Source organism: Orbicella faveolata, unplaced genomic scaffold, assembly GCF_042242905.1.
Source record: "Orbicella faveolata isolate gen_17 unplaced genomic scaffold, um_ofav_v1 contig_3, whole genome shotgun sequence".
In the NCBI taxonomy this organism is placed as follows: domain Eukaryota; kingdom Metazoa; phylum Cnidaria; class Anthozoa; order Scleractinia; family Merulinidae; genus Orbicella; species Orbicella faveolata.
In genome coordinates, this window is record NW_028301558.1 from 9,662,501 (window position 1) to 9,686,709 (window position 24,209).

Sequence of the window (24,209 nt, forward strand, 5' to 3'; positions counted from 1 at the left end):
ATTCCATTTTAGTGTCATACTGTTAACCTTCCTTGGGGTGGGTATGGATATTTTCTGGAAATGCACATCTTCAGGCAGAGTGAGAAGACAACAAAAAACAATTAACTTAAAATACCCTTTCTAACAACTTTCTTCCCCTTTTGAACTGACACAGCAGGAAAAAGAAGATGCCAAAGAACATGAAAAGCAGAATGATGATCAGTGGCATGGTGACATACGCTCCATACTGAACTGGCTTTTTATTCCGAACTTCAACACTGTGCCGCTGGGATCTTCTAACAACAGATGGATCAGCTCCCATAAAAGGAATGCACCACTTCTGGACCTCATGGCTGAATGAAATGAAACCTCTACAAAGAAAAATACAAGTGGCATTACTGCCTGACAAGAGAACATTTCACTTTTCAGTGAGTTGCCAGAAATTATGTAAATATAAAATTATTCAACATGATTTACCGTCTGGCTAATTTGGGCCCAAACTTTGGCATTGGCTTTGGATATAACTGAGCTCGGAGTTTTTTTAAATTTCCTTCCCTCGCACTTGCCACACCATGAATGATTGATTGATAAGTTCCAAAGTGTCCTTTAGATCCCTGAAAAAAAGACAAATATTAAGCTGCCCATAGTCTGTCCTGCAAATCAATTGATGGAAGGATCAAGATGTGTTTAAAACATTTTCAGGCAAAATGGAACCTAGTTTTGAATAACAATCCAATTTTTTTTGTAAAGGAGTAAGTGCTGCTTGTAAATTATGTAAATTTATATGTAGTCATGATAACTCAAATACCTGTATTGTAATTTTATATAAAGTATCTTGTTAACACAAAAAGTAATTGTGTAATTAGAGTACAATGTACAGCAAGATTTGTATTATCAGTTGTGTAGGCAGAGCATCTGTAGTAGTTGTTCTGTGTAATCGTAGTGTTAGTAGTAATCGTAGTGTAAGTAACGGTCGTATTGTAAGTAATGTCAGTAGTGGCGTAAGCGATATTAGTATTGTAAGTAATGTAAGTATTGTAGGTAATGTTAGTATTGTAAGAAGTCTTAGTAGTGTAAGTAATGTTAGTATTATATGCAATAGTAAAAAAAAAATCTACCAAACAAAAAAACAAAAAACAAAAAAAAAAAGGATGTGTTCATTAGGGCAGGGTAGGGGCTAAGAGAGAATGAACAAGTGAAACTTTAAAAATTTGCACAAAAAAGGGAACCCTCAGCTGGGCCAAAGTTCCTTTAGACCTTTGACTGTTTATTAAATATTGACAGCAATTAAATATTAGTTTTTTAAGCAACCTTCAAAATAACATAGCATAGCTGACAAGTTTCATTTTTGGTCAAATTTACAGTGTAATGAGCAATGTGATTTTGATCCTTTTTTGGACTAATGGGTCCACCATATACACGTATAGTCATACTATGTGAACTGTATACATCATAATTTCCAAAGATTTCATGATAATCTGTTCAAACTACCTTGGGGCCAGAATGCAAGGCTAAAAAGCTCTCCAAATGACACAATTCACCTGAAAGAAATCACAGGACTTTATCTATCATGAAAAACTTTAACAAAATAATGTATACTTCTTAAAATCAAACAATGATCATTTCCATGTGGAGATGCCTACAAGGCTCATAATGAAACTTTGTACTAAAAATAAATTTAATTTTTAGCAGTCATGATATGAAATCAATATAATAATACATTTTATTACTCAATCTTACAAGATGTAGCATACCTGGGAAATTTTCTTGTGTAAACACCACGCCCATGTCTGCAGGAATGCTATCAAATCCACAGGTACCAACAATGTGGATACCAGCACTTACAGCCTGGTCATGGAACTGAAATTGCATTTTCTCCAAGAACTGAAACAAGATACACAATGCGCAGAATTAGGTTTACTCTCGCAGTACCTTTCCTTGCCCAGGAGCACTGTTACAGGATGCTAAAAAAATGCTGCATTAAGGTAACTGTTAATAATGATGAATGATGATTTTATCCAGGAAGAAGGAGGGGATAAGGTTACAACAGTCTAGATTAGTCCCCTCTACAATATTTCAAGAGCAAGCCACATCAGCGTTAGCTGGTTTTAATGCATGCCTTCTATCTGGCTGATTGAATTGGAATTTGAAAATGTTGGTTTTTGTGAAGGGAGGAAAACCAGATAACCCGGGAGTAAAAACCTCCAACAACAAACTCAACCCACACATGGCACTGGGGCAGAATCAAACCCAGGTGACACTGGTGGGACGCTACTGCTCTCACCACAAGACCATCCCTGCTCCCCACCCTTCTGTTGGTATACGTGCAACAAGCTCTCACTCATTTAATAACATGGACAGGCACAGTGATCCAAGAGTATCTCAGTGTACAGTGTTATTAAACATCGTTCTACGTTTGCAGAAAGGTGGACACTAAATATTCCTAAAAAATTACTCTAAGTGTACAATAATACTAGTCTAATAAACATTAAAATAAGCTGATCCCACCTCTGGTTCTCCACTAATATCCAAATGATGACAGCCATTCTCCACTGCTGCCTTAACAACAGGTTCTCCATAAAATCGATACTGTGAAATGAAAATTAAGTAATAAACCACAAGGAATTTAATAACAAATAAATCACAATGCAGTCATCGCAACATTATATAATCAAATTGCATGCATACTGCAAAGTCTGCTGTGAAATGGGGACTGAAAGAAAGCTGGAAATATATATGGCAGGTACCTTAATACCTGGGTTGTTACATGTACATGCAGTTGAGTCCTGCTACCTCACGAAATGATATACAGTTCAAGATAGCTAAGAGCAAGTGACTGAAAAAGTACATCCAAGGGAAAATGATTTGAATTTAAGACAGCAGGTAGTTTGAAATAACCAAGTTCAAGACAAAGAGGTTCTAAGTACTGCACTTAACTACTCGTTTCTGTATCCTGATAAAATGTAGTTTAATCAGGCACTACATGTTTTGCAATGATATAAATGTATCTTGTTCATGTATACACCTATCAAGGTCACAGAAATACCTGTTTTGAAAGATTAGCGAAGTTCAGCTGATGTTTTATTTCAGTCAGGATTATGTTCTGGAAATGATGAGCCAATCTTGCATTATCTCAATTTCAAAAATATTGACATGCTATGCTTGCTTGTGTTCATCAAAAGAATTTTATAAAACCTAGCAATCAGACAGTATGTTCGATTTGTAAGCCAAGAAATATACAGTCATCTACTTGGCTCATTTGAGTCTCAACAGCTACTATAGTATTTGCCTCTCGCCTGTCAAATTTAAAAATAAAAGAAAAAAACAATTACAAAAAAGCCTACATACCGGACCAACGCAATTTAAGACTATCTTGGCCGCTGAACACATTGCATTTAGTGAGGATTCATCACTAACATCAGCAACCATAACACCCACATCCTTAACATCATAGCCTAGACATAAACAGACACAAAAATAGTTCAAACTGGTCCTGAAGCACGACTCAACAGCCAGAAAGAAAGCTCTAGACTCGGGAACTCGGGGTAACTTGTTAACAGATTTTCACAAGCTTTCGACTTATTTTGAAACCTTGCTCATTTTATAGAGGTAAATTGCATTAATAATTCTGGGGCAGACCTTCAGCTGTAGGTCGTGTAAGTCGGTGCGGGGGATTAGGTTAATTCAACCCCCTAAATTATAAAAATGAGACATAACACTCTGACTTGGCCTCAGAATGCCAGAAATCCCATTTCCCAGGGCCTCAATTTTGAAAATGTTCCAGGGGAGGGGGCCCCTGGATGTCCCATACAGGGGATCACCCAGTTAGTGGTCTGTATCTCAAGCCCCCTTCTCTAAAATCCTGTGTCCACCCCAGTAATTTATCACCGGTCTTGGATTTAAGTGGGAATGCAATTTCTTGAACTGCATTACCTCCAACAACCTCTTCTACTGACAGCAAATCTTGCAGTCGACCTTCATTTTTGTAATGCCCCCTGCCAGATTTTGTTTCAGTGATAGCACTCTGGTAACACATGATAATTATTATTTTTTGCAGATGTGTTAATATACGTATGCAGAGAACTCTCTGATGTTATTGAGACCAATTTTGATACAACTGTTTTATGTGAAGTTAAAACCAGAGTTTTGGAGGTACACAAAAAGTCCCTTGATTTTTGGCCTGTGGTGGCGCACGTGGAAGATCGATCTTGCAAAGATCCTACAGCAGAAGCATCTAACAACTACAATCTTTGGAATTAAAATTGTCGCGTGACGAATAAAGGGTCCAAAGATCTGAAGTTCACAAGTTTGCAGTGCACATGTTAAGCTTATGACATACAAGTAAAAATTTAATGAGCTGAAGTTTACAATGTACGTGTAAGCTTCTGAGTATATTTCCATGACCATAGTTTTTTTTAATGAACTGTACTAAAAAACCCAAAGCGACAAATAAAGAAGAAAGTATCCCTCGTATTTTTCTTCTCATCTGTCCAAAATGAATGAGATTATCGCCCCGAAACACACAAAGAACCATCCAAAAAAAATTAAATAATCTTCCATGACGTCGTCACCTACCGAGCTCGTCTGCAGTTTCCTGCAGAACCTTTTCCAGTTTGTCTTTACTGCGACCAGCTACAGCCCACTTGAACTTTCCTCTGCAGTTTCTTGCTACCTCCCTCACCACAAACTGGCCGGTGAATCCACTTGCTCCAAACACAACGATGGAGAATTGTCTGTCCGCGCTCGCCATGTTTTGCTTTTCGTTCCAACAAGTTGTCGGGGGACGCGGGCGCACTGGTGAGGAATTTACGCTGTGATTACTGTGCATCATGGGACGATGTTTTCAACATGGCGGCCACGAAGCATTGTCTCTTGGGGACGTAGCGAAATAGGAGTCAAGTTTTGACAGTTAAGAAAGAAAAAAGGTGTCTGTTAAATACTAGGAAACCATGGGAAAGAAGCACAAAAGCAAGAGACACCATAAGAAAGGCACTGATGGCGTTGAAGGTAGGTAAATGTGTTAACGCTGTCGGTCACGACATGTATTGTAGTTATAAACGCTAACCGCGGTTAACACCGCGGAGTGGTGCGTTAAACATAAGAATTCATACTCTTATCCATTAGAAAAACCCGAAAGGTCAGAGAAGGCTGAGAAAGCTGAAAAACCTATCAAACTAGTTCTTAAAGTAGGAGGTAGCCAAGAGAAAGTCACTGCCAAGCCAGATCCTCAAAGTTCATCGACAAGCAGTAGACCTTCATTGAATCCAGACAAAACAAAATCTAAGGACCATTCATCAAAAAAGAAAAAGAAAAAGAGATCAGCATCCAGAGAGAGGAAGAAACCAAGGTTCGATCCAGGTCCAAGTGTGAGTATTTAAAATACTTTCATGCACGTATATTTATTCATAAAATATATGTGTTGTTTTGATGTGTTAATTAACAGCTGTGACTGTGATGAAAATTTAATTTACATGTTCTCAGTAGCAAGAAAAGCGCAATGAGCTGAAATCAATGAGATGATGTAAACCATCAGCTTCTAAGGTGCTGGTAGTTGTTAACATCTGTTCAGAAGGGTTTCTTTTATGTTAGTGTTCCAGCTTTCCATACGGAATCAATTTAAATACAGTGTACAATGCACAATCTACAATTTCTACATGTAACAGTTGTGTGATGATCACTACTTATAGTTCAGGGATTTCACTAAACACACTAAAGATGGACAAAAGTAAATAAAAGGAAGATTCAAAACCATGCAGAATTAATAGACCACACAATACCATTTTGTGTCAAGTCCTGGTGATACAACTGCATGTTGCCATCCTTGCAACAAGAATGGTGACGAGACTTTCTAGGTTTCAAGTTACAACCAAAATATGACACACATTCAAATCTTTCTTGGGATGTAGATCTATAACTACAGGTACTGATCAGAGAGCCCTACACGACCTATTTTGGTGTACATTTATACATTTGCACCTATGATTAATATATAGCAGGGTATAATAACAACCCTAGTTTTGACTTGCATTCTGCCAGCTCACTAAGTTTGTGTGTTTTGCTATTATTCTATTTGCAGGCCTGTCCATCACCTTCATCAATCAGTAGCCATGAAAGATCAAAGAGGAAAAGAGACAGACAGGAGATGGATGGAGAGATCAGCAATGTAACTGATGCAGAAAGACCAATCAAGAAAATATACATAAAACCAATTGAGCCTCCAAATAGGTAAGATTTCAGTCTTTTTTAGGAACAATGGAGGAGTTTGTAACTTACACAGATACAGCACATGAATGTACATTTAATAGAAGCAGTGTTACCATTGGCAACCCGGCAGAAACAGCACTAGTTGAGGTCACCAACTTAAGAGTGATTTTTGAGAGTGCCGAGAATTGGAAGACAGTCACGAAAAATCGAATTTTCTTTTATTTCACCAAAACATACCTTTGGGTTAACTTATTCAAGGAAACATAGTTTAAAGTTGCAATGATTTATTTTACGGCCAAAATTTAAGAAAGTTCGAAATTTGCATATAATGGCGGTTTTCACGGCTTAAAATGTTCAGAGTTTCACGCTTCTTTACGAAAACAGCGTGGGCGTAAAAACAATCCTATGACAACAAAGCTCGGCGCAAATATTATTTCATTCTTATACTTTAAAATCGTGTAATAAGTTTCTTGAAGTTTGGTTTGTAGCTTTGTAACGAAGGGTATTTTGTACAGCCACCATTTGTGTCTCTTGGCGGGGAACAAATAAAGGCCAAGTTTGACTAGTATAAATGGCCCCTGGTATATATCATTTGGTCAAAATATCTACATTTTAGGAAACCTTGGTTCTTGTTTTTTTCACGCGAAAAGTTATAGCTCTGGGAATTAAAATGTTCTCCATCAGTAAAATAAAATGTTACGGCATGTAAGCGAGTTCAATTTTATGCAAATCACAAGGTTATTCTTTGGAAGTCAACAGTTTAAAACAGGAAACAACGACTCACTGTTACTTATACGTTCCTTCTGCTGCTATAGAAAAGATTTTAACTTCCAGTGTCCTTGTGAGCTGTTCTGTAAAATATTTCCAGTAAAACAGCGGACATAAACGGCCATAAAATTCGACAAGGTCGACAATGTTTATATTTGAGATGAGACACTGAGTGGCACACACAGTCCTGGCTGTTTTCATTGTCTTGTTAAGTCGAGAGTCCTTTAAAAATATGATAGAATATTTGCTTGAAACCGTAGCAAATTAGTTTCTCAGATCCATATGCCTCGTGTCGACTCATGAGTAAATAAATCAGTCCCTGTACATTGAACTAACAACTTGACTGACCTCTGAGGTCAGGAGGTCACCTGATATATCATTATGCTACTTTTCCCCGGTTTCACATTACACGAGTAACGCTGTATTTAACGCCGTTCGCGCGAAAATTTTCCAGTCGATAGTAACTAGTAACCAGTAACTATCTGGGTCAGATCTCCAGACATCGTCAGTTACACGGACTAATAAGTGGAGATAAATAATGCCCTTGGCAGTAACTGCATTATTTAGAGGCACTTAAGGAATGAGCCGAGTACGGGAATCTCACACGAAAAAAATAAGCTTCGCTCTCACTGCTCGTATATCACCAGCCTTCGCTAACTAAAACGGCACAGCCTGTGTTTCTGTGTTTTAGTCATTTCAGTCACTTATGACGCTCAATTTTGCTGTTATGATTAGATTTTAGAAGTAGCACTAATCCACCCCCACCCCACTCACAGGAAAAGTAATTTCAAAAGTCAATTGTGACAGCTAATACTCCTGAAAGCAGAATGCAATCTGCATTTGTATTGAGAAGCACTAGCTTGCGAGCAGGCATATATTGGAGAACAGAAAGTACATGTAGGAACGGAAAAAGGGAATTAGAAGTGCCACCCAAGCCTGTTCGCCTTAAACGAATCTACCTGGACATACTTAAAAAAGCCATATTACCATTAAAACAGATTAACTCTGTGCTGCTGTAACTGAGGATCATTTAATTTTTCACACAAAATGTCATGCTGCTCTTGACAGACTTCGCAATAACTTTATAAGGAAGTGAACATGTTTGATTTGCATTAACAAGCGCAACTTTAAACTATTAAGAGTACAACTTCAACAAGTAAATAATAAATGTCTGACACTTCTTTGACGCCTCCAACGACACAGGCAAATATTGAACCTCCTCAAGATATGTGATTGTAAAGTTTTACAGTAATCAAATGAGAAGGAATGTCTTCAAATATGGCCGGGATAGGAAATTGAATGGTAAATTTGGAAAGAAAATCTTAAGTCTATATAATAGAAATTTCAGATGAGAAAAATAAAAGAATGAATCAAGTGTAACTAAGCCTTTATTTTCATAGAGTAAGTTTGTCACTTTTGCTAAGCGACACAAAGCATTACTGAAAGCAGGTAGCTTGGGGCTCGAATAAACAATATGCAGAATTTAAAACATTATTATCTTCGGCAGTCCAACTTTTCCTGCAGATAAACGGTTTCTTATTTTTGAGTATTTATCTTTGCACACTTTTAGATGTGTGCCAAATGTCACTAAGTGCAAAACTATGAATCACATCGACATCAAAGAGATTAATCCAGTGTTGAAATTAGAAATGTCAAAATGCTGCTTTTTCAATTTTCTTTTTAAATCGAAATGTCTTTAAAGAGATTTTGAATACCGTAATTCAACTAAATACCGTGATGTTCAATACGGCGTTACGCGTGTAATGTGAAACCGGGGAAAAGTAACACAATGACATATCAGGTAACCTCCTGACCTCAGAGGTCAGTCAAGTTGTTTACTCAGTGTACGGGGACTGATTTATTTACTCATGAGTCAACACGAGGAATATGGATTTGAGAAACTTATTTGCTACGGTTTCAAGCGAATATTCTATCATATTTTTAAAGGAGTCTCGACTGAGCAAGACGATGAAAACAGCCAGGACTGTGTGTGCCACTCAGTGTCTCATCTCAAATATAAACATTGTCGACCTTGTCGAATTTTATGGCCGTTTATGTCCACTGTTTTACTGGAAATATTTTACAGAACAGCTCACAAGGACACTGGGAAGTTAAAATCTTTTCTATAGCAGCAGAAGGAATGAAAGTAATGGTGAGTCGTTGTTTCCTGTTTTAAACTGTTGACTTCCAAAGAATAACCTTGTGATTTGCATAAAATTGAACTCGCTTACATGCCGTAACATTTTATTTTGCTGACAGAGAACATTTTAATTCCCAGAGCTATAACTTTTTGGGTGAAAAAAACAAGAGCCAAGGTTTCCTAAAATGTAGATATTTTGACCAAATGATATATACCAGGGGCCATTTATACTAGTCAAAGTTGGCCTTTATTTGTTCCTCGCCAAGAGACACAAATGGCGGCTGTACAAAATACCCTTCGTTACAAAGCTACAAACAAAACTTCAAGAAACTTATTACACGATTTTAAAGTATAAGAATGAAATAATATTTGTGCCAAGTTTTGTTGTCATAGGATTGTTTTTATGCACCTGCTGTTTTCATAAAGAAGCATGAAATTCTGAACATTTTAAGCCACGAAAACCGCCATTATATGCAAATTTCGAACTTTCTTGAATTTTGGCCGTAAAATAAATCGTTGGAACTTTGAACCATTTTTCCTTGAATAAGTTAACCCAAAGGTATGTTTTGGCGAAATAAAAGAAAATTCAATTTTATGTGACTGTCTTCCGATTCTCGACACTCTCAGAAAATCACTCTTAAGACACGGTCCATGGCATTTGAATGGCTCTTTGCTTAGAAAGGTTTTTCTCAGCTCTACTTTTTTTTTCCAGCCTTTCTGAATTTCTGTTAATGTAATATATAGATTTAGGCCAGCCTAAAAGCTTAGCTCCTGGGCTGGGTTGTTCAAAGCCTGATTAAGCTAATCCAGAAAAAGGTAGAATTCTGATTTGAGTTTTATAACTTTGTGGTTAGATTTTCTGTGTATTGTTTGGCCTTCTGTTTTGAGTTTTAATAATCACCATATACCCAAAACAAAAGAGCAAAACACATTTGTATAGAAGAAAAAGTTATAATTCAGTTAACTATTAATCCTGGGTTAGCGTTAACCGGCCTCTGAACAATCCTGCCCTGTTTCCAACAAGTTAACCTAATATGAGCCCGCAATCTAATCGATAACCAGCACTTGGTCAGTGGTCAACTTAAAAAAAAAACACGTGACCTCAAGGAGCTGTAAACTTGACCCCACGATATGGTCACGTGATACTGGTCAGCTGATACCTTGTTTTGACAGGTATCAATTGATCATAACATGGATGTCCAATATCAAGGAAGTACTCAATAAACCACGACTGTATGTCTCTGTGAACCTATTATTTGGAATGTGGCTGCCATGTTGGGCAACTCCATCGTTGTCGTGTGTATGCGCCCATGAGCAATACCGCCAGCCATGATAACCATGAGAAAATCAACTCGTGGGTTTCCTTTTCTTTCCTGTATGAGTATCGGGCTCCACTTGGCGGCCCTTCAGGCCACCGGAGCTGCGCTGTAATTTGTTACTGTGGAGTACATGTATGACTAAGAACTTATTTACTGGTGTTAATTTTTTTTTTTCAGAAACAGCCCAGAAGCTAGAAAAGTTGGTGGTAAGTATGGTAGATCGAAGGGATCAAAAATTTGTTGATTGCTCCGAAAGATCAGTTCAAGTGAAATGGTACTTAAATTACATTTTGTTTAAACATTAAGTGAACTTTACTGGACAAAGTCATGTATCTGAATAATAGCAATACTGTTTCATCTTTTAAAGGTTATTTGAAAGAACCAGAGATCTCACCTCTCCGGCTGTGTCTGGAAAATGTGCATCGTACCCTTCAGAGGTCAGTAAATATCAACTACACAGTCTGTGCTTTAGCCTTTGTGATCAGTGTCTTGGATTTTGAATCCAGCCATCACTTTCTGGTGACTACTGTCATAGCATTGATCAATCCTTTTTCATAGTACAGTACCTCTCTATTCTACCTGATTTGTGTCTTTAAGACCAGACATCACGTCTTTTTAGACCAACACCAAGTTCAGATGTTGTAAGTTATTTCTCACTGATTAAGTTCTGTAAACTGATGATGATTTTTTTCTCCACAGGAAGGACACTCAGGGATTCTTTGCATATCCTGTAAATGATACCATAGCCCCAGGATACTCCAACATCATCACACACCCAATGGACTTCAGCTCCATCAAATACAAGATTGACTCCAATGACTATTATTCTTTAGAGCAGTTTAGGGTAAGGTAGAGGTGCTGTTATTTGTTTGTTGTACATTTGCGTGTTTGACAATGTATTACATTTTAAAGCCACATGTATAAACTACAAGACATACCAACAGTCATGTATTTTCATCCTGGATAAAGGCTGTAATTGAGGGCTGTGTAACCTGTAACACTCATTAGGGCTTGGTATGCTTGATGAGCCCTTGATGTCAAGGGTGTGAGGAGGAGGGGTGCATTACATGTACTTGCCAAAAATGTTCCACGCACTGGGCTGCATTTTACAATGTTGTGATGTCTTTGTAGGATGACTTCTACCTGATGTGCAACAATGCTATGGTGTATAATGCACCTGAGACAATTTACTACAAAGCAGCCAAGAAGCTCATCCAAACAGGATCCAAACTTCTGTCTCCTGTAAGTACAAGTAAACAAACTTTCTGAGTCATTATGTGTACTACTGGTTCATAGGTACCACTCATCTATGGATGTGTTGTGACAATTATGTCTATATGTGGTCTGAAACTTTCATAGGTTAGCAACATACTTGAAGGACAACAACCTTAGTTTGCAGTCTTCAAAGAAATGCTCTCCTTTTAAGAGAACAACACCATGTACACTGTAACACCTGAAAATAGATTGTGCTCTTTGATGAGGTCAAACCCACTCTCCTACAATCACTTTATTGACAAAAAATCCTGTGTTCCTGTGGCCTCTTAAGTTTTGAGTATTTCAAACATCTCATTTCTGCAACCTGGTTCCCAGGGTCTCTCATCTTACCGCCCCCTGGAGTGAGCGAAGAGAGGGGCGGTAAGATGAGAGACCCTGGGGACGAGGTTGTCATTTCTGGTCATAACATTGTCCTTAAATTTCCCAGGAGAAAATCCGCAATATGTACCGAAGTATTGGATTTCCCATACCGGAATATGAAGGAAACGAATCTGAGGGGCGTGGTTCAGATGAACCAATTGATGTTGACACGGTAGACATCGAGGAAAATCATGTTCCACAGTCGACAAAGAGGATGAAACCAAGGTAAACAAGGCTTTTTTTGTCTTCAATTGGTTTACCCATATTACATTGTTTTCAATGCAAACATTCAAATTAAGGGTGAGAGTGGCCATCATTCTTCTAAATTATTGTAACAGTTGTTGTTGTTGTTGCCAGTAGACCGGGACACCCACAAATTTTTGATGCCTTGAGCTTGTTTCAGCTGAAAGCAGTCATGTAGTACAATTGAAACAAATTGATTGGATTTGAAAGAAACTGGCAGCATCGAAGACGTTACTCTGAAAGTGGGAAAAAATTGTGGGTGTTGCAGTCTACTAGGAAGAATAGCAATTATTTTACTCTTGGTAATTTGAACGTTAATGGAGAGGTAACCTTTTAAGGGATGAAAAGTTTATTTTGTATACTGTATAAATTATTTCTACATGAACATGGGAATGTGACAAAAAAAAAATCACCAGAAGGAGAATCCTTTTTGTTAGCAGGGCGTTAGATCAAGTTAATTCGGAAAACGAAGTGAATAGTGTACTGTGAAAATCGCACTTGTGGTACATACTACTTTGTGACAGAAAAGTTGAATCGTCCACTTATTATCATCTTTTTTGGTTGTTGTTGTTGTGGTGGTTTTTTTTTTAAAACCTGGTTTGCTAGCTCAAAGCTGCCCAACATGCAGTTTTGATCGTGCTGGCAATGCCACAAACTTTCAAAACGTTGCATATTGCTTGTGCAGTGTTCAACTGAACAAAATATTCCGGACCATTGTAACCGCAGCATTGTGTAGGTATCCCACAAGCAAGTTGCCTGCTTAAGCTTCCACAACCAATACAGTGTCTTTAACACATGTTTGAACTAGGAGTGAATCAAAGCACACCTCTGCTAGTCGAAAGATTCTTGCGCAAGTTCAGGAAGCATCAAGGAGAATGGCAGCTGAGCTGGAAGCAAAGCATCCCAACAGTAAGGTAAGCAGTGTGGGACAGTTTACAACCAACCTTCAAAGAAAAGACGAAATAAATAATGGAAACAAAAATAGAGTGCAAAGATTCACAAGTAGTCATAAAACTTCAACCTCTGCTTGAAGTCATGTTCCTTAGGAACTTTGTCAAGGGTAAACCACAGCTCAGTCAGCCCATGGAATTGGACGTTCTTTTACATCGGGGAAAATAGCATAATTTCATTAATTCATCTTGCAGACCACAATATTTCCAACTTGTTGCGTGTGTAACAACATTTATGACATATGAAATCACTTCTTGCTGTCACTTCCTGCTGTTGTTGTTGTTGTTCTGTTTCTTTTTTTAGTTTGTATGCACTTTTTTTTCTCGTATAGATCGGTTTTCTACGGCGAGATAAAGATGGAACTACGACTTTAGCTGTAGTAAACCCAGTGGACTCTGAAGGTAATAACAGACACCACTCATTCAAAACTGATATGTCATGAAACTGTCTGTCTGTCTGTCTGTCTGTCTGTGTGTCCGTCTGGCTGGCTGGCTGGCTGGCTGGCTGGCTGGCTGGCTGGCTGGTTGTCGGTCAGGCTGGTTGGCTGGCTTGTTGGCTGGCTGTCCATGAATGTGACCGTCTTACCATGTGAGCTCTTTGCATTTTTTTTTTTTTTTTTTTTTTGCAACTGTTAACAGGTGTTTCGTTTCTTGTGTTACAGTTTTATATTCTTCTCGACCAACCAAAGCGTGAATAATTGAGCGAAACATGTGTGTTGTTTCTTTCTTGCTGGTTCACGTCTATTATTTATTTCCTATACACCATGCCCAGATCACGCAATAGTTTGTTGGAGAGACTGCATGACAGTTCTTGTTAAGTTACTTTTGCCCGTTACTCTTTCAGCCCCAGAGTACCGTCATGTTAATCTTGGAGCAGCTGTAGGTAAAGTAGTTACCGGTTCACACACCACGGCTGGGTTTAAAGAAGACAAACGGAACAAGGCAACACCAGGTACAAAGACAGAGTTCTAAGGAATGCTACCTGTTTCGCACCTAATCGAGTTCGCACCCCTTAGCCCATTATGGACTTTCTATTTCAAATTCGCCTTCACCTTCAGTGGATTAAAGAATGGGAAATAAACATGTTTTATATGACTTTGTTTCAATATGCCCAAAATGTTGCCTATTTTGCTGGGTAAACGAAAGATTACCCGTAAATTTTAAGCACTTGATTGCTAGTTGAGTCGATTTGGGTGCGAACTTGCTTGGGTATGAAACCTCCAGCTACCGTTCTAAATTGTCCTCTCTACTGATTGGCATGAATTTATTTTCATGTTAGTTTCGAGAATTTGGTATTACATCTAGACAAGATCTGTTAGTTGATCGTTCTCTTCAAGTTAGACAAAGTTGCGAGTTTCCTTGTAAGGCCTTTGTGGTAATGATCTGATGTCATATAGTTAACAACTGAATCATGTTCTAGCGTGCATCATCGAGCTATGTATGATGTATACAGAACGTTTGCTGAGAACACTATGAGGTGCTCGCAAACGGGAGCAACTGTAGCTTCTTGATTGTCGTTCAAACTTTGTAGTCGAAGAAAAATTACGAGGAGCCCAAAGGTTCATAACTTTGAAATCCTGGGTGCCCAGCAATTAAGCTTACGTGAGAAAAAATTAAGTTTTTCCAGTCGCCCAAAGACAAAGGTTAGTTACCTGTGACACACCGGCGTTTCTAGAGCACAGATCTGACAATGCACAGCTAAAAGCATGAATCAAATGTTTTATTTGGCGAAGCGAATTTAACTTTGCTCACGCCATGAGCACCCGTCATTGGAGTCTGATGCAGTCTTACTTATAATGAGTTTGACAGCGAGAGTCAGCTAGCTATGTTGTAATGCAGTTTGGTGTGCGCCCCAGTGTGGCACTCTTTCATTTGACAGTCGGATATGAGGCCCATAAACTGGCAAGATTGTAGCCGGATAGGAAACCGGAAAAATCGCGAGTATCAGACAAATTTCTTCCGGGCTCTGACTAGCCTCCTAGGCAGATGCTCTTGGTTCGTTGGGGAGAAAAGAGTGCGTGACGGGCCATAAGAACGTCTACGTAAGAGGCTATGGTAGGACTTAATTATTACAATAATTTAAAATTATTACTACAATAATTTAAAATTATTACAATAATTTAAATTATTACTACACATCCAAAGGTGGAAACTTTTGACATAGTGAGTAGTTTGAGTTTAATACTAGAAGTAATCAGAGATTATGAGAGTGCGTTCGACGTTCTCACTTTTATATGTAAATACCGTAAATAAATTATTTCACTAGCCGACTTTCAACCTTTGTCTATTGCAAAAATCAGCATTTTTCAGCAGCAACCGAGGTTTTACAGTCAGATATTCATAGTGTCGAAGTCCATGCTAGTGAAGAGGTCACGATTTGTTGATACGTTGCGTGACGCTGTCAGTTTCTGTAGACTCTCAAGTTTCATAGAATATTCTAAGCTAACATTTGCAATCGCGTGCTCGTTTCGCGTGCTCGTTTATCGTAAACAAACTCCGTGCGACTAATTCGAGTGTTTCCTCTGATGAACAAAGTAGTCTTATGGATCTTGCCTTCAGAGTACTTTTCCACCGATTCCAAATAGTAAAATTTCGACCGGATAAAGACTGAGCTATCTGTCGCGACTGGAACTAATCAACAAATGCGATCAAAATGTAGCTGTCCCACGGTTATCATCCCAAAGCCAAGTCGTGTTATTAAACAAGGACAATTCCCTCAGATTTCGATAAATGCTACCATCGAAGCGTTTAAATTCGCCAAAATCTAACGCTGAGAGCACATAGCGAAGCGTACGGCAACTGAATGGAAAGAAGTCAAGGAAAGATCCATCGGAAAGACGAGCTCACATGGCCTGCTCACATACTCACATGTTCGCCACATGTCTTATTACATGTCTTATCATTAAACGTTACCAGTTTACTGGCCGTGTGCACAGGGAGACCAACTCTGAAAAGCCACAGGTCAAAATTAGGTTTGCGTTCCACTTCGTCGAACGCAAATACTTTGTCATACTAGTACAAGTGAATAAATCACAGAAATTACAAAACGTGCATGACTGGAGAATAAGTGAGAGATGAAGATGGTTCCAACATTTTTTCCCATGGTTGATCGTAGCTTTCTTCGCATCAGACGATTGCTTTGTTGGTATACCCCAATATCCAGGTCTAATTATTTTGCTTATTTTGCCTGTTTTACTGCGTGCTTTTATAACGGTCGTAACTTTATATGTATTTCAGTGTCATATTTAATGTACGGACCGTATGGCTCGTTCGCTCCTACCTACGACTCGTCTAGAGCAACTATAACAAAAGAACAGTCAGACTTGTTGTACAGCACTTATGGTGATGATACTGGAATACACTATGCCAAAAGGTTAGTCCATAAAATAACTGTGATGCGAAAGACTTCCGCTCGCCTCGCGCTGGCGTCTGGTGTTGTTTAGGATGATTGTCGCTAGATTTAAAATTACATCAAGATCAGGTTTGCCAAAAACATAATGAACTCTTCCTTTATACTAGGATCTGCAAAGCCTACATAGAGCAGGTTTCATTTGAATTTCGAAGGTATTTGGTTTTGCATCACTACGCTACAAGATTGGCCTAAAACACTCACGCCACCTTTCCATCCAATCAGAAGTAAAACCAAAACCAATCGTGACTCGTCGGCACACGTCTTCCCGCGCTTTACGTCACCTGCATGTAATTTGAGTTTTAATTGGTTCACGGGATTTTCTGCTTCCTTTGTGATTGGCTGGAGTGATTACTTTGGTTTTGGTTTTACAACTCTCAATTGAAAACTGCTCTATAATTTAATTGTTTGAAATGTTAGTCCAATTTGGCCTGAGGGCGAGACACGGCAGAGATTTATGGCTCCCTAAATGAAAGTCGAAAGCAAAGACACTTCAACTTTGGCAATTGCTTTACTTCTTGACATTTTACTTAAAACTGCTATGTTCTTGTGGGTTAAGTATACTTCACCTAGCTTCCGCGCATTTCCAGAGGTATCAATTTTCCTTTTTTTTTCTTTTTTTCAACCCAGTCTCCAGGCCTTTGTTAAGGACGCTTCGTCGTTTTCACATGAAGCAGTGGATAGACTGCTGGACGTCCTGACTGAAGGAGCACATTCTAAATATCTTAAACAAATGGCTGAGGTAAGATTGAAGGGACATGTGAAAGGTGCTACGTCACGGTTTGCGGATCTTGAAAAGTTTAGCCTAGAGTTTTCAAGTTCGTCGTTCGTAATCCGTGTTAATCTTCTCCATCCTTAACCATCCTTGTTCATTTATGGTTTATTATTATCTCTTTGGGGCTTTTCTGTCTTTGTGAACTATTATTTTCAGGTTTCCTTCAGTTTAAAGGTAATTTTGTTCGTGGAAAAATAACTCAAAATACCGTGACTGAGCTCCCTTAATAGATGGTTTTCACTGTCACGCAACGAAAAGATAAATCGAAAACTATTCAGCGGATAAAGTCAAGAAATTGTAATATTATAGGAGACAGGTAGAGAAGACATTTCTCCAAATTTTGGGTCTCTGCGTTTGCCCAAACTTCAGATATTCGTCGAAATGTTTTGCGCAAACTTACAGAGTCCAGTATGGAGCCGCCATGTTGGTGGAGCTCTGTGCTACACCAACATGGCGGCCGGAAAATAGTGCAAACATCTGGAACTTACTTTGGCTATCTAGACGTCTGATTATCTGAACTGAGCTAATATACCTTTACACAAGCACTTTTCTTAACACTTTAACTCCTAAAAAGGCTAAAAATCACGAGATAAGTGTATGTTTTTTCCACAAACGCGATCGGAGTGGTATGTCACGATCTATAGCCAGCAAGCCAGTCTGTAATTTGTGGCTATGGACGTGTTGTTTTGTGTGTTGCGCAGTGCACTGGACTCTAGACAATCAGGCGACCACTTGTCGTTTTTGTTCATTTGTTTTATAAACAAACTACCTTTGAATTTATTTGTATCTTACCACTCAGCCCACCGATGCAGCCCAGCAGTTCCTTTGTAGGCTAACGCCTTTGTTTGTTATCACCCAGATTGAGAAAATCGAGGAAGAAAAGCAAGCGAAAGAAAATGAAAATATCGAACAAAAAAAGGAAGTTACAGTTTCTTCGGAGAGTGAGGTAAAATAGACTATCTTTGTCCTGAGTAAATTTCTTATGTCACCAGGGACCCCATTCTAGAAAGCCCCGGTAGTTACAGGTCCCTAAAAGCTGATTTTTGTTTGGTGTGTTTGCCTCGGCATATTAATAGTTTTGAAATTCAAACAATAAAAATATCGGGAAACGAAACAGAATGGACTGGTTTTTCAGCTTAAATCCACCCTACTATTCCTTAAGTTTAGATCTTAACATCTGGCTTTTCGTCCGTAGAGTTACCAGACCTTCCAGAAAGGGGCCCTAAGTCCTCTGATTTAACATCCAAACTTAGTGGTTCGAACTTAACTATCATGTATTCGTCCTTTGTATGTAATGGGAATATTCAACTAAAGAACTACTTAAAGATTTGGTAGATCTAAGACGGCCGCCATCATTTGAGTCTCCTGCAAAATGATTGCAATCCACCAATTCGTTGCCAAAGCATAAGATTTTAATTCGTCCAGGGAACCTCTCTGACTTTCTCATCTAGGCTCTTTGTTCTTTGTTCACCTTTCAACCTGATCGTTTGAATAAGTTTTTTGCTTTTTCTTTTCCAGTCAAGCCAAGAGGGGAGCAAGGCAGCCTCTGCATCTGGAGCAGGCGAAAATTCCAAGGTATCAGATTCTTTTTCCATGGTTTATGCACAGTAATTGTGGTTATTACTGTTGTTTTTCGTCTTATGAGTTATTGATGAAGCAATAACTTTTTCCTGAGTTGTGTTATTTTTTCCATTGACAGGTTTCATTGACGGCTTCCACCACTCCAAGTCCGTCGTCCACTGGTAACTGTTGGTCTTTGGAATTGTTTCTGACTTCTTGTTTTGTAACAATGTTTCTCGGTCGTTATCAAATATTTTCTTGGTTGTCTGTCTTCACAGGAGATGCGACAAAAATTGATTTCCAGTCGCTGTTGTCTCTTGCGGACGAAGGGATCGATGTGTCCTTTTTGAAAGCCTCAGGTAAAAAAGTTTTAAATCACATTTATATCATGTGAGAGGTGCGGTGGCCTCATGGTTAGTGCGCTGGACTTCGGAGCGGTCCGGGTTCGAGCCCTGGTCGGGAAGTTTGTGTTGTGTTCTTGGGCAAGACACTTTACCCCCACATTTCCTCTGTCCACCTGGCATATCAATGGGTACCGTTTTTATTCCTGGGTGTAGGAGGGTGCAACCTGACAGCATGTTGGAACGTAACCTGTGAAGGACATTCGCATCTTATCCAGTGGCAGTAGCAATACTCCTAGCTGCTTTATGCTGCAGAAACCACTCAAGGGCTATGAGCCAGTTGGGCTTAATTATAACAAGCTTTGCGTGTTTGCTTCCTGTGTATGTTGTATAGAGCTCAATGCTACTCTACCCTGATGGTTTACTAGTTCATCGCAGACTGTTTAATTTTTAGTTTTGATTATTTCACTACCTCGTTTGCTTATGTGAGTATGGGCTGATGTAATAATAATAATTTATAACATTCTCACGTCTTTTTCCTCATTATTTCTAGATGATACGTCAAGTAGTGACTCACTGAGGTGTGTTTTCCTTCACTTGTATTCACAAGACATTATCTCCTTTTCTTTTGGACAGACCTTTTATTTTTGCTTACAGTTTTGCCGGACTTAAATCAACGTTTTCTCTCACCCTCTTAGCTCCTTGTTATCAGACAAGTTACATGCAACTGGAAAACTGTTAGACGACCTCCAAGAGGTGCAGAGCGCGCGACTTAGCCATAGACCGGAGGGCCCCGCCGGCCCCACCCCTGAGGTTGTCATCCGACCCTCACCTCAAGAAAAGATTATCGGTAAGAGGCTTTTTAACAGGGTTCGTACGGGTCATGGAAAACCTGGAAAGTCATGGAATTTTATAATTTCATTTTCCAGGCCTCGAAAGTCATGAAATTGAAGTGTGCGTCATGAAAAGTCATGGAAAAGCAATAAACTTTCTGAGAGTGAACAGGCAAAAAAAAGAAAATCAAAAAGTGAAAAACAACAGACGAAGTCAGAAAACCAGTTAATCCCAGTAAAAAAATAAACACTAACACAGATTTTATGTGTCATAATGTGGGAAAATACCTTAAATAATAGATTGATCATTGTTTTGACAATACTTTGAGAACAATTGCTTAACATAGGTCATGGAAAACTCGGAAAGATCATGGGAAAGGTCATGGAAAGTCACGGAATTTCAAAGGCCCAAAAGAGTACGAACCTTGGGCTTAGTAACTGATTTACGAAGAATTATTGGCGTGATTTTCTGAAGTCGTTTCTGTTGTTTTTGTCGTTTGTTACTGATAAAGCTATGTTACTCTTCTTATTTTCTCCACAAATGACATACTTCATCGCAGTAAGTTCCACCTGCTTTCTAATTTGATTGTTTACATTTTACTACCCAGCGGAACGTGTGACGGAAAATCTGAAAGACCTTACGTCACAGGTAGGAAAAGTACGGTAGCGCGCGCTGTGGCTGGTTTTAACTATTGGATTGTGAAGTGGATTTTCATATGTGCGAGTAGTCAACTGGGCTTCGCCCTGTTGACAATCGCTCTTAAGGGAGCTCAGTCACGTAATTTTGAGTTATTTTGGCCACGTACAAATTAATATTTTAATTGAAGGAAACCTGAAAATAGAAGTCTGCTGAGATAGAAAAACACCAAAGAGATAATAATGAACTACAAAGGAGCTAGGATGGCTAAGGATGGAGAAGAATGAAACGGATTACAATCGACGAACTTGAAAAATTTTCAAGATGCGCAAACCGTGACGTAGCTCCTTTAAAAGAAACGTGACAGGAAGTAGCTTAATGATTGTAGTTGTACCACTAAAACGTTATATTTTAGCTGACCTTTCCGACCAAAAAGAAAATGGGAGATTTTGTAAAACCTCAGTGAATGATGGCGGCACGCGCGCATATTCACCTGCTGCCAATATAGAATTGAAATCAGTGTACGGTGAGCTAACAAAAAAACTAACTGGTTAATTTAACTTTCCACGAACTTTAATTTCAATATAAATAAAATCAAATGTATGTGCCTTTTCACGAGGTAAAATTAACAAATTGACGTCAGGTTTTCATGCGTCTGTCCTGTTATTAATCATGAATTTCGTCATAACATCGTCAAAGTAGATGTGGATCCGGAGACTACTTTGACAATGTCATGATGAAATTCAATGTCAATAAGAAGACAGACGCATGAATAAAACTGCCGTCAATTTGATTTTGTTACAATAACAACAACAACAACAACAACAACATCTTTTATATAAACACGGTGGGATTTAAAGCTAATAGAGCTTATGGGGCCATGTAAAAAATGTTAATAGGATAATAAAAAATTGAAAAAATGCAAAAAAGGTATGAATGAAATCAATAAAAAACGAAATCACTGTCAATTTGGGGACCCATTTGCGGTGACTCTTCACTAAAGTTCAAGTTTCTGAGGGCGGGAGACTTTTTGCCCTTTTAGCATAATTTCTGGCGCTGACAGCGGATGGTTCTAAAAGATTCCAAACAATGGATCCTCTGTATGATATAGAGTTTTTCATATAATAAGTTTCAAAAAGCCATACCGGTAAATTATCAACCACTGTATCTGTCCGCTTATTGACAATGAAAATTAGCCAAAGTGCGCCACAGAATTTGTTGTTGTAAAATTACTAATAATTATGTGAATAAGTGCATGATAGCTACAAACGCGGGGCTGTCGTCGACATATCCATAGCAGCACTCAAGTAAATAAGCACTTTTATAAATACCCATGCAGTTGAAAGGTACTCCAATTTTCTCTACAAGGCTATCATCCTTTGTAATATTTCAGTTTCTCTAAAATTAGTACTTGTCAAGCGTGCACGAAGTGGATTTTAGAGAAAACTAGACCGTTTTCTAAACTTAAGTACCCTCACACGTGTTCCCTCGTTATAGGCTTGTCCGGAAGAAGTCATTTCAAGAGACAGCATACGGGCTGCCATGGGCGTAGGACTGGTACCTGGTACTCAACGGCAAAAGCTGGAGGAAAAGGCAGCTGCTGACGAAAAGACGGCTGCTGAATCTCTCGGTGAGAACTCCTTGGTTTTTTGTTCCTCATTGAGTACCGTGGTTTCAGCTGTCAGTGTTGCCTATTAGATGTCATATCTTTCTTGTCTGTGTTCTTAAACTCTAGTGATAGCGAACGTCTTGTGAGACTGTTTGCAGTTTCTCTTTCGAGTACCAAGCCAGGCTCTCTGGCAGTCGAGGTCGAAGTTTCATTCCTTCGCTTGCTTTGTTTTTGTTTGTTTGTTCCTTTGTATGTTAAATTCCTTGTTTGTTTGGCTTTAAAGATGAATCCGTGAAGAAATTTCATAATAATAAAAAGATAGTAACAGGAAGCACTGAAACCGGCAAGGCAGCAGTCCTGGAAAATGTTGGTTTCGAAGAATTCATAAGCTAAATAATTTACCTCCAAAAGCTCAAAAATCAAGGCAGCATGTGGCTGTTGTAGAATAAAACGTATTAAAATTACTGTTGTCCATCGAAACGTTAGACTACTGAAGTTTTTCTTTTCAATTACAAGATAAATATAGTTACAGTGATTTAAGATCATCCAAAAAATCGTCCGAGTTGTTTTTGGTGGTTGAACCTTTGATATCACTCAGATCTATGTTATATAACTTGCTTTATTGTCTTCTTTTCTCTCCGTTCTGTGTTTTAGAATCCGCGGAGCAAAGTGTGGAAACCGCTGACTTGACACTGCAGGCATCAGGGGAACAGTCTTGACCACTCTGCTTGCGTTTATATACTGCCTTTTGTAAAAGCTATAAGCCTTATTTATTAGAAAAAGAAGGAAGAAAACAAGATCTGTACTGTATTTTTTTTTTTTTTTTTTTTTTTTTTAATGTTAAACAATAAAAGTGAGCTCAAAATCTGTTCCTTGGTCAGACGTGTTTTTAAAGTAATGCGCTGACCGGACGGAGGCGCCACGCACCTCTCAGAACCATTGCTACTACGCATCCTTTCTGCGCACGAAATTCATATCGCAGCGTCACGCCACGTCATCTAGCCCACGTCAAGTATGAAATATAAGTGTAGGGCTTAGGTCCGGTTCCGGTAATTTCGCCTGCAATTTTTTTTCTTTGATGCTCGCGCGGTGACCTCCATTTTTCTTTCCGTAGATCAGTTCCTTTCCCGATTTTATCCATTGTAACAAAAAACAGGAAAAATCCCTCCTTGAGAAGTTACAAAATAATATTTGGCTCTTTCTGCTCTCGTGTGAATGTGGACGGGCAAAGCTATTATTTATTCTTTTTCTAAGCCTGTTCTACCATAAGGCATTAGCTCCAAAAGTTTACGTAATGTACTTAGTTGTGTCGAATAGATTTCGTTTAGCAGTCTGATCTAAATTTCGGTAACGTATCATTTTACATGGCCGATAGTCGTTAAGTAACATGGTCTTAGAATAACAAAAACCTCTAAAAACGTATGGTCTTCAACACGTCTTACATGTGTCTTGAAAACGAGAGCGGTGGCCTCCTGTTGTTATTATTATTATTAATATCCCGAACCACCCACTTAGAGCTAATTTCCCGGAGACTAAGATTACAAGATACAACTTAAGGAATAAATCTTCCGCAATGCCCGCCATTCACTCGGACCGTTTCAAGAATACATTCTTTAATAGGATAGTTTTTAAGTACAATGTAGCTTTGTAAATAGTGTACTTTTTGTATTCGATTTTTGTATTTGTTTCCATGTAAATATCTATCTTATTTAGAGACATATGGTAGCCCATGAACATTGTTATTTTTAAATGTAACATAAGATATGTAATTTTATCTTTTGAACAATAAAGATACTTTATTTATTTA

General features: G+C 38.6%; 2 protein-coding genes across 2 annotated transcripts in view; one reads left to right on the plus strand and one right to left on the minus strand.

Annotated features, from left to right (window-relative positions):
- LOC110069489 (saccharopine dehydrogenase-like oxidoreductase) overlaps positions 1-4,810 on the minus strand; it is an 8,830-nt gene extending 4,020 nt beyond the window's left edge. The window contains exons 1-7 of the mRNA XM_020777014.2: positions 4,555-4,810; positions 3,328-3,434; positions 2,488-2,568; positions 1,734-1,863; positions 1,471-1,520; positions 457-593; positions 116-350 (exon numbers count right to left, since the gene is read on the minus strand). Of these exons, the coding sequence (XP_020632673.2) occupies positions 116-350; positions 457-593; positions 1,471-1,520; positions 1,734-1,863; positions 2,488-2,568; positions 3,328-3,434; positions 4,555-4,810 (996 nt within the window). The remainder of the gene's footprint in view (positions 1-115; positions 351-456; positions 594-1,470; positions 1,521-1,733; positions 1,864-2,487; positions 2,569-3,327; positions 3,435-4,554) is intronic.
- Positions 4,811-4,845: 35 nt separating this feature from the next.
- On the plus strand, positions 4,846-24,209 carry LOC110069488 (bromodomain-containing protein 7-like). The gene is made up of 22 exons (XM_089298811.1): positions 4,846-4,986; positions 5,104-5,345; positions 6,056-6,204; positions 10,588-10,616; positions 10,778-10,847; positions 11,110-11,254; positions 11,542-11,652; positions 12,113-12,270; positions 13,097-13,202; positions 13,571-13,640; positions 14,083-14,190; positions 16,476-16,611; positions 17,278-17,389; positions 18,282-18,368; positions 18,941-18,997; positions 19,122-19,164; positions 19,261-19,341; positions 19,877-19,904; positions 20,022-20,173; positions 20,765-20,805; positions 22,291-22,423; positions 23,057-24,209. Exons 1-22 carry the CDS (start codon positions 4,929-4,931, stop codon positions 23,119-23,121), a joined length of 2,181 nt encoding a protein of 726 aa, XP_089154937.1. The 5' UTR covers positions 4,846-4,928; the 3' UTR covers positions 23,122-24,209.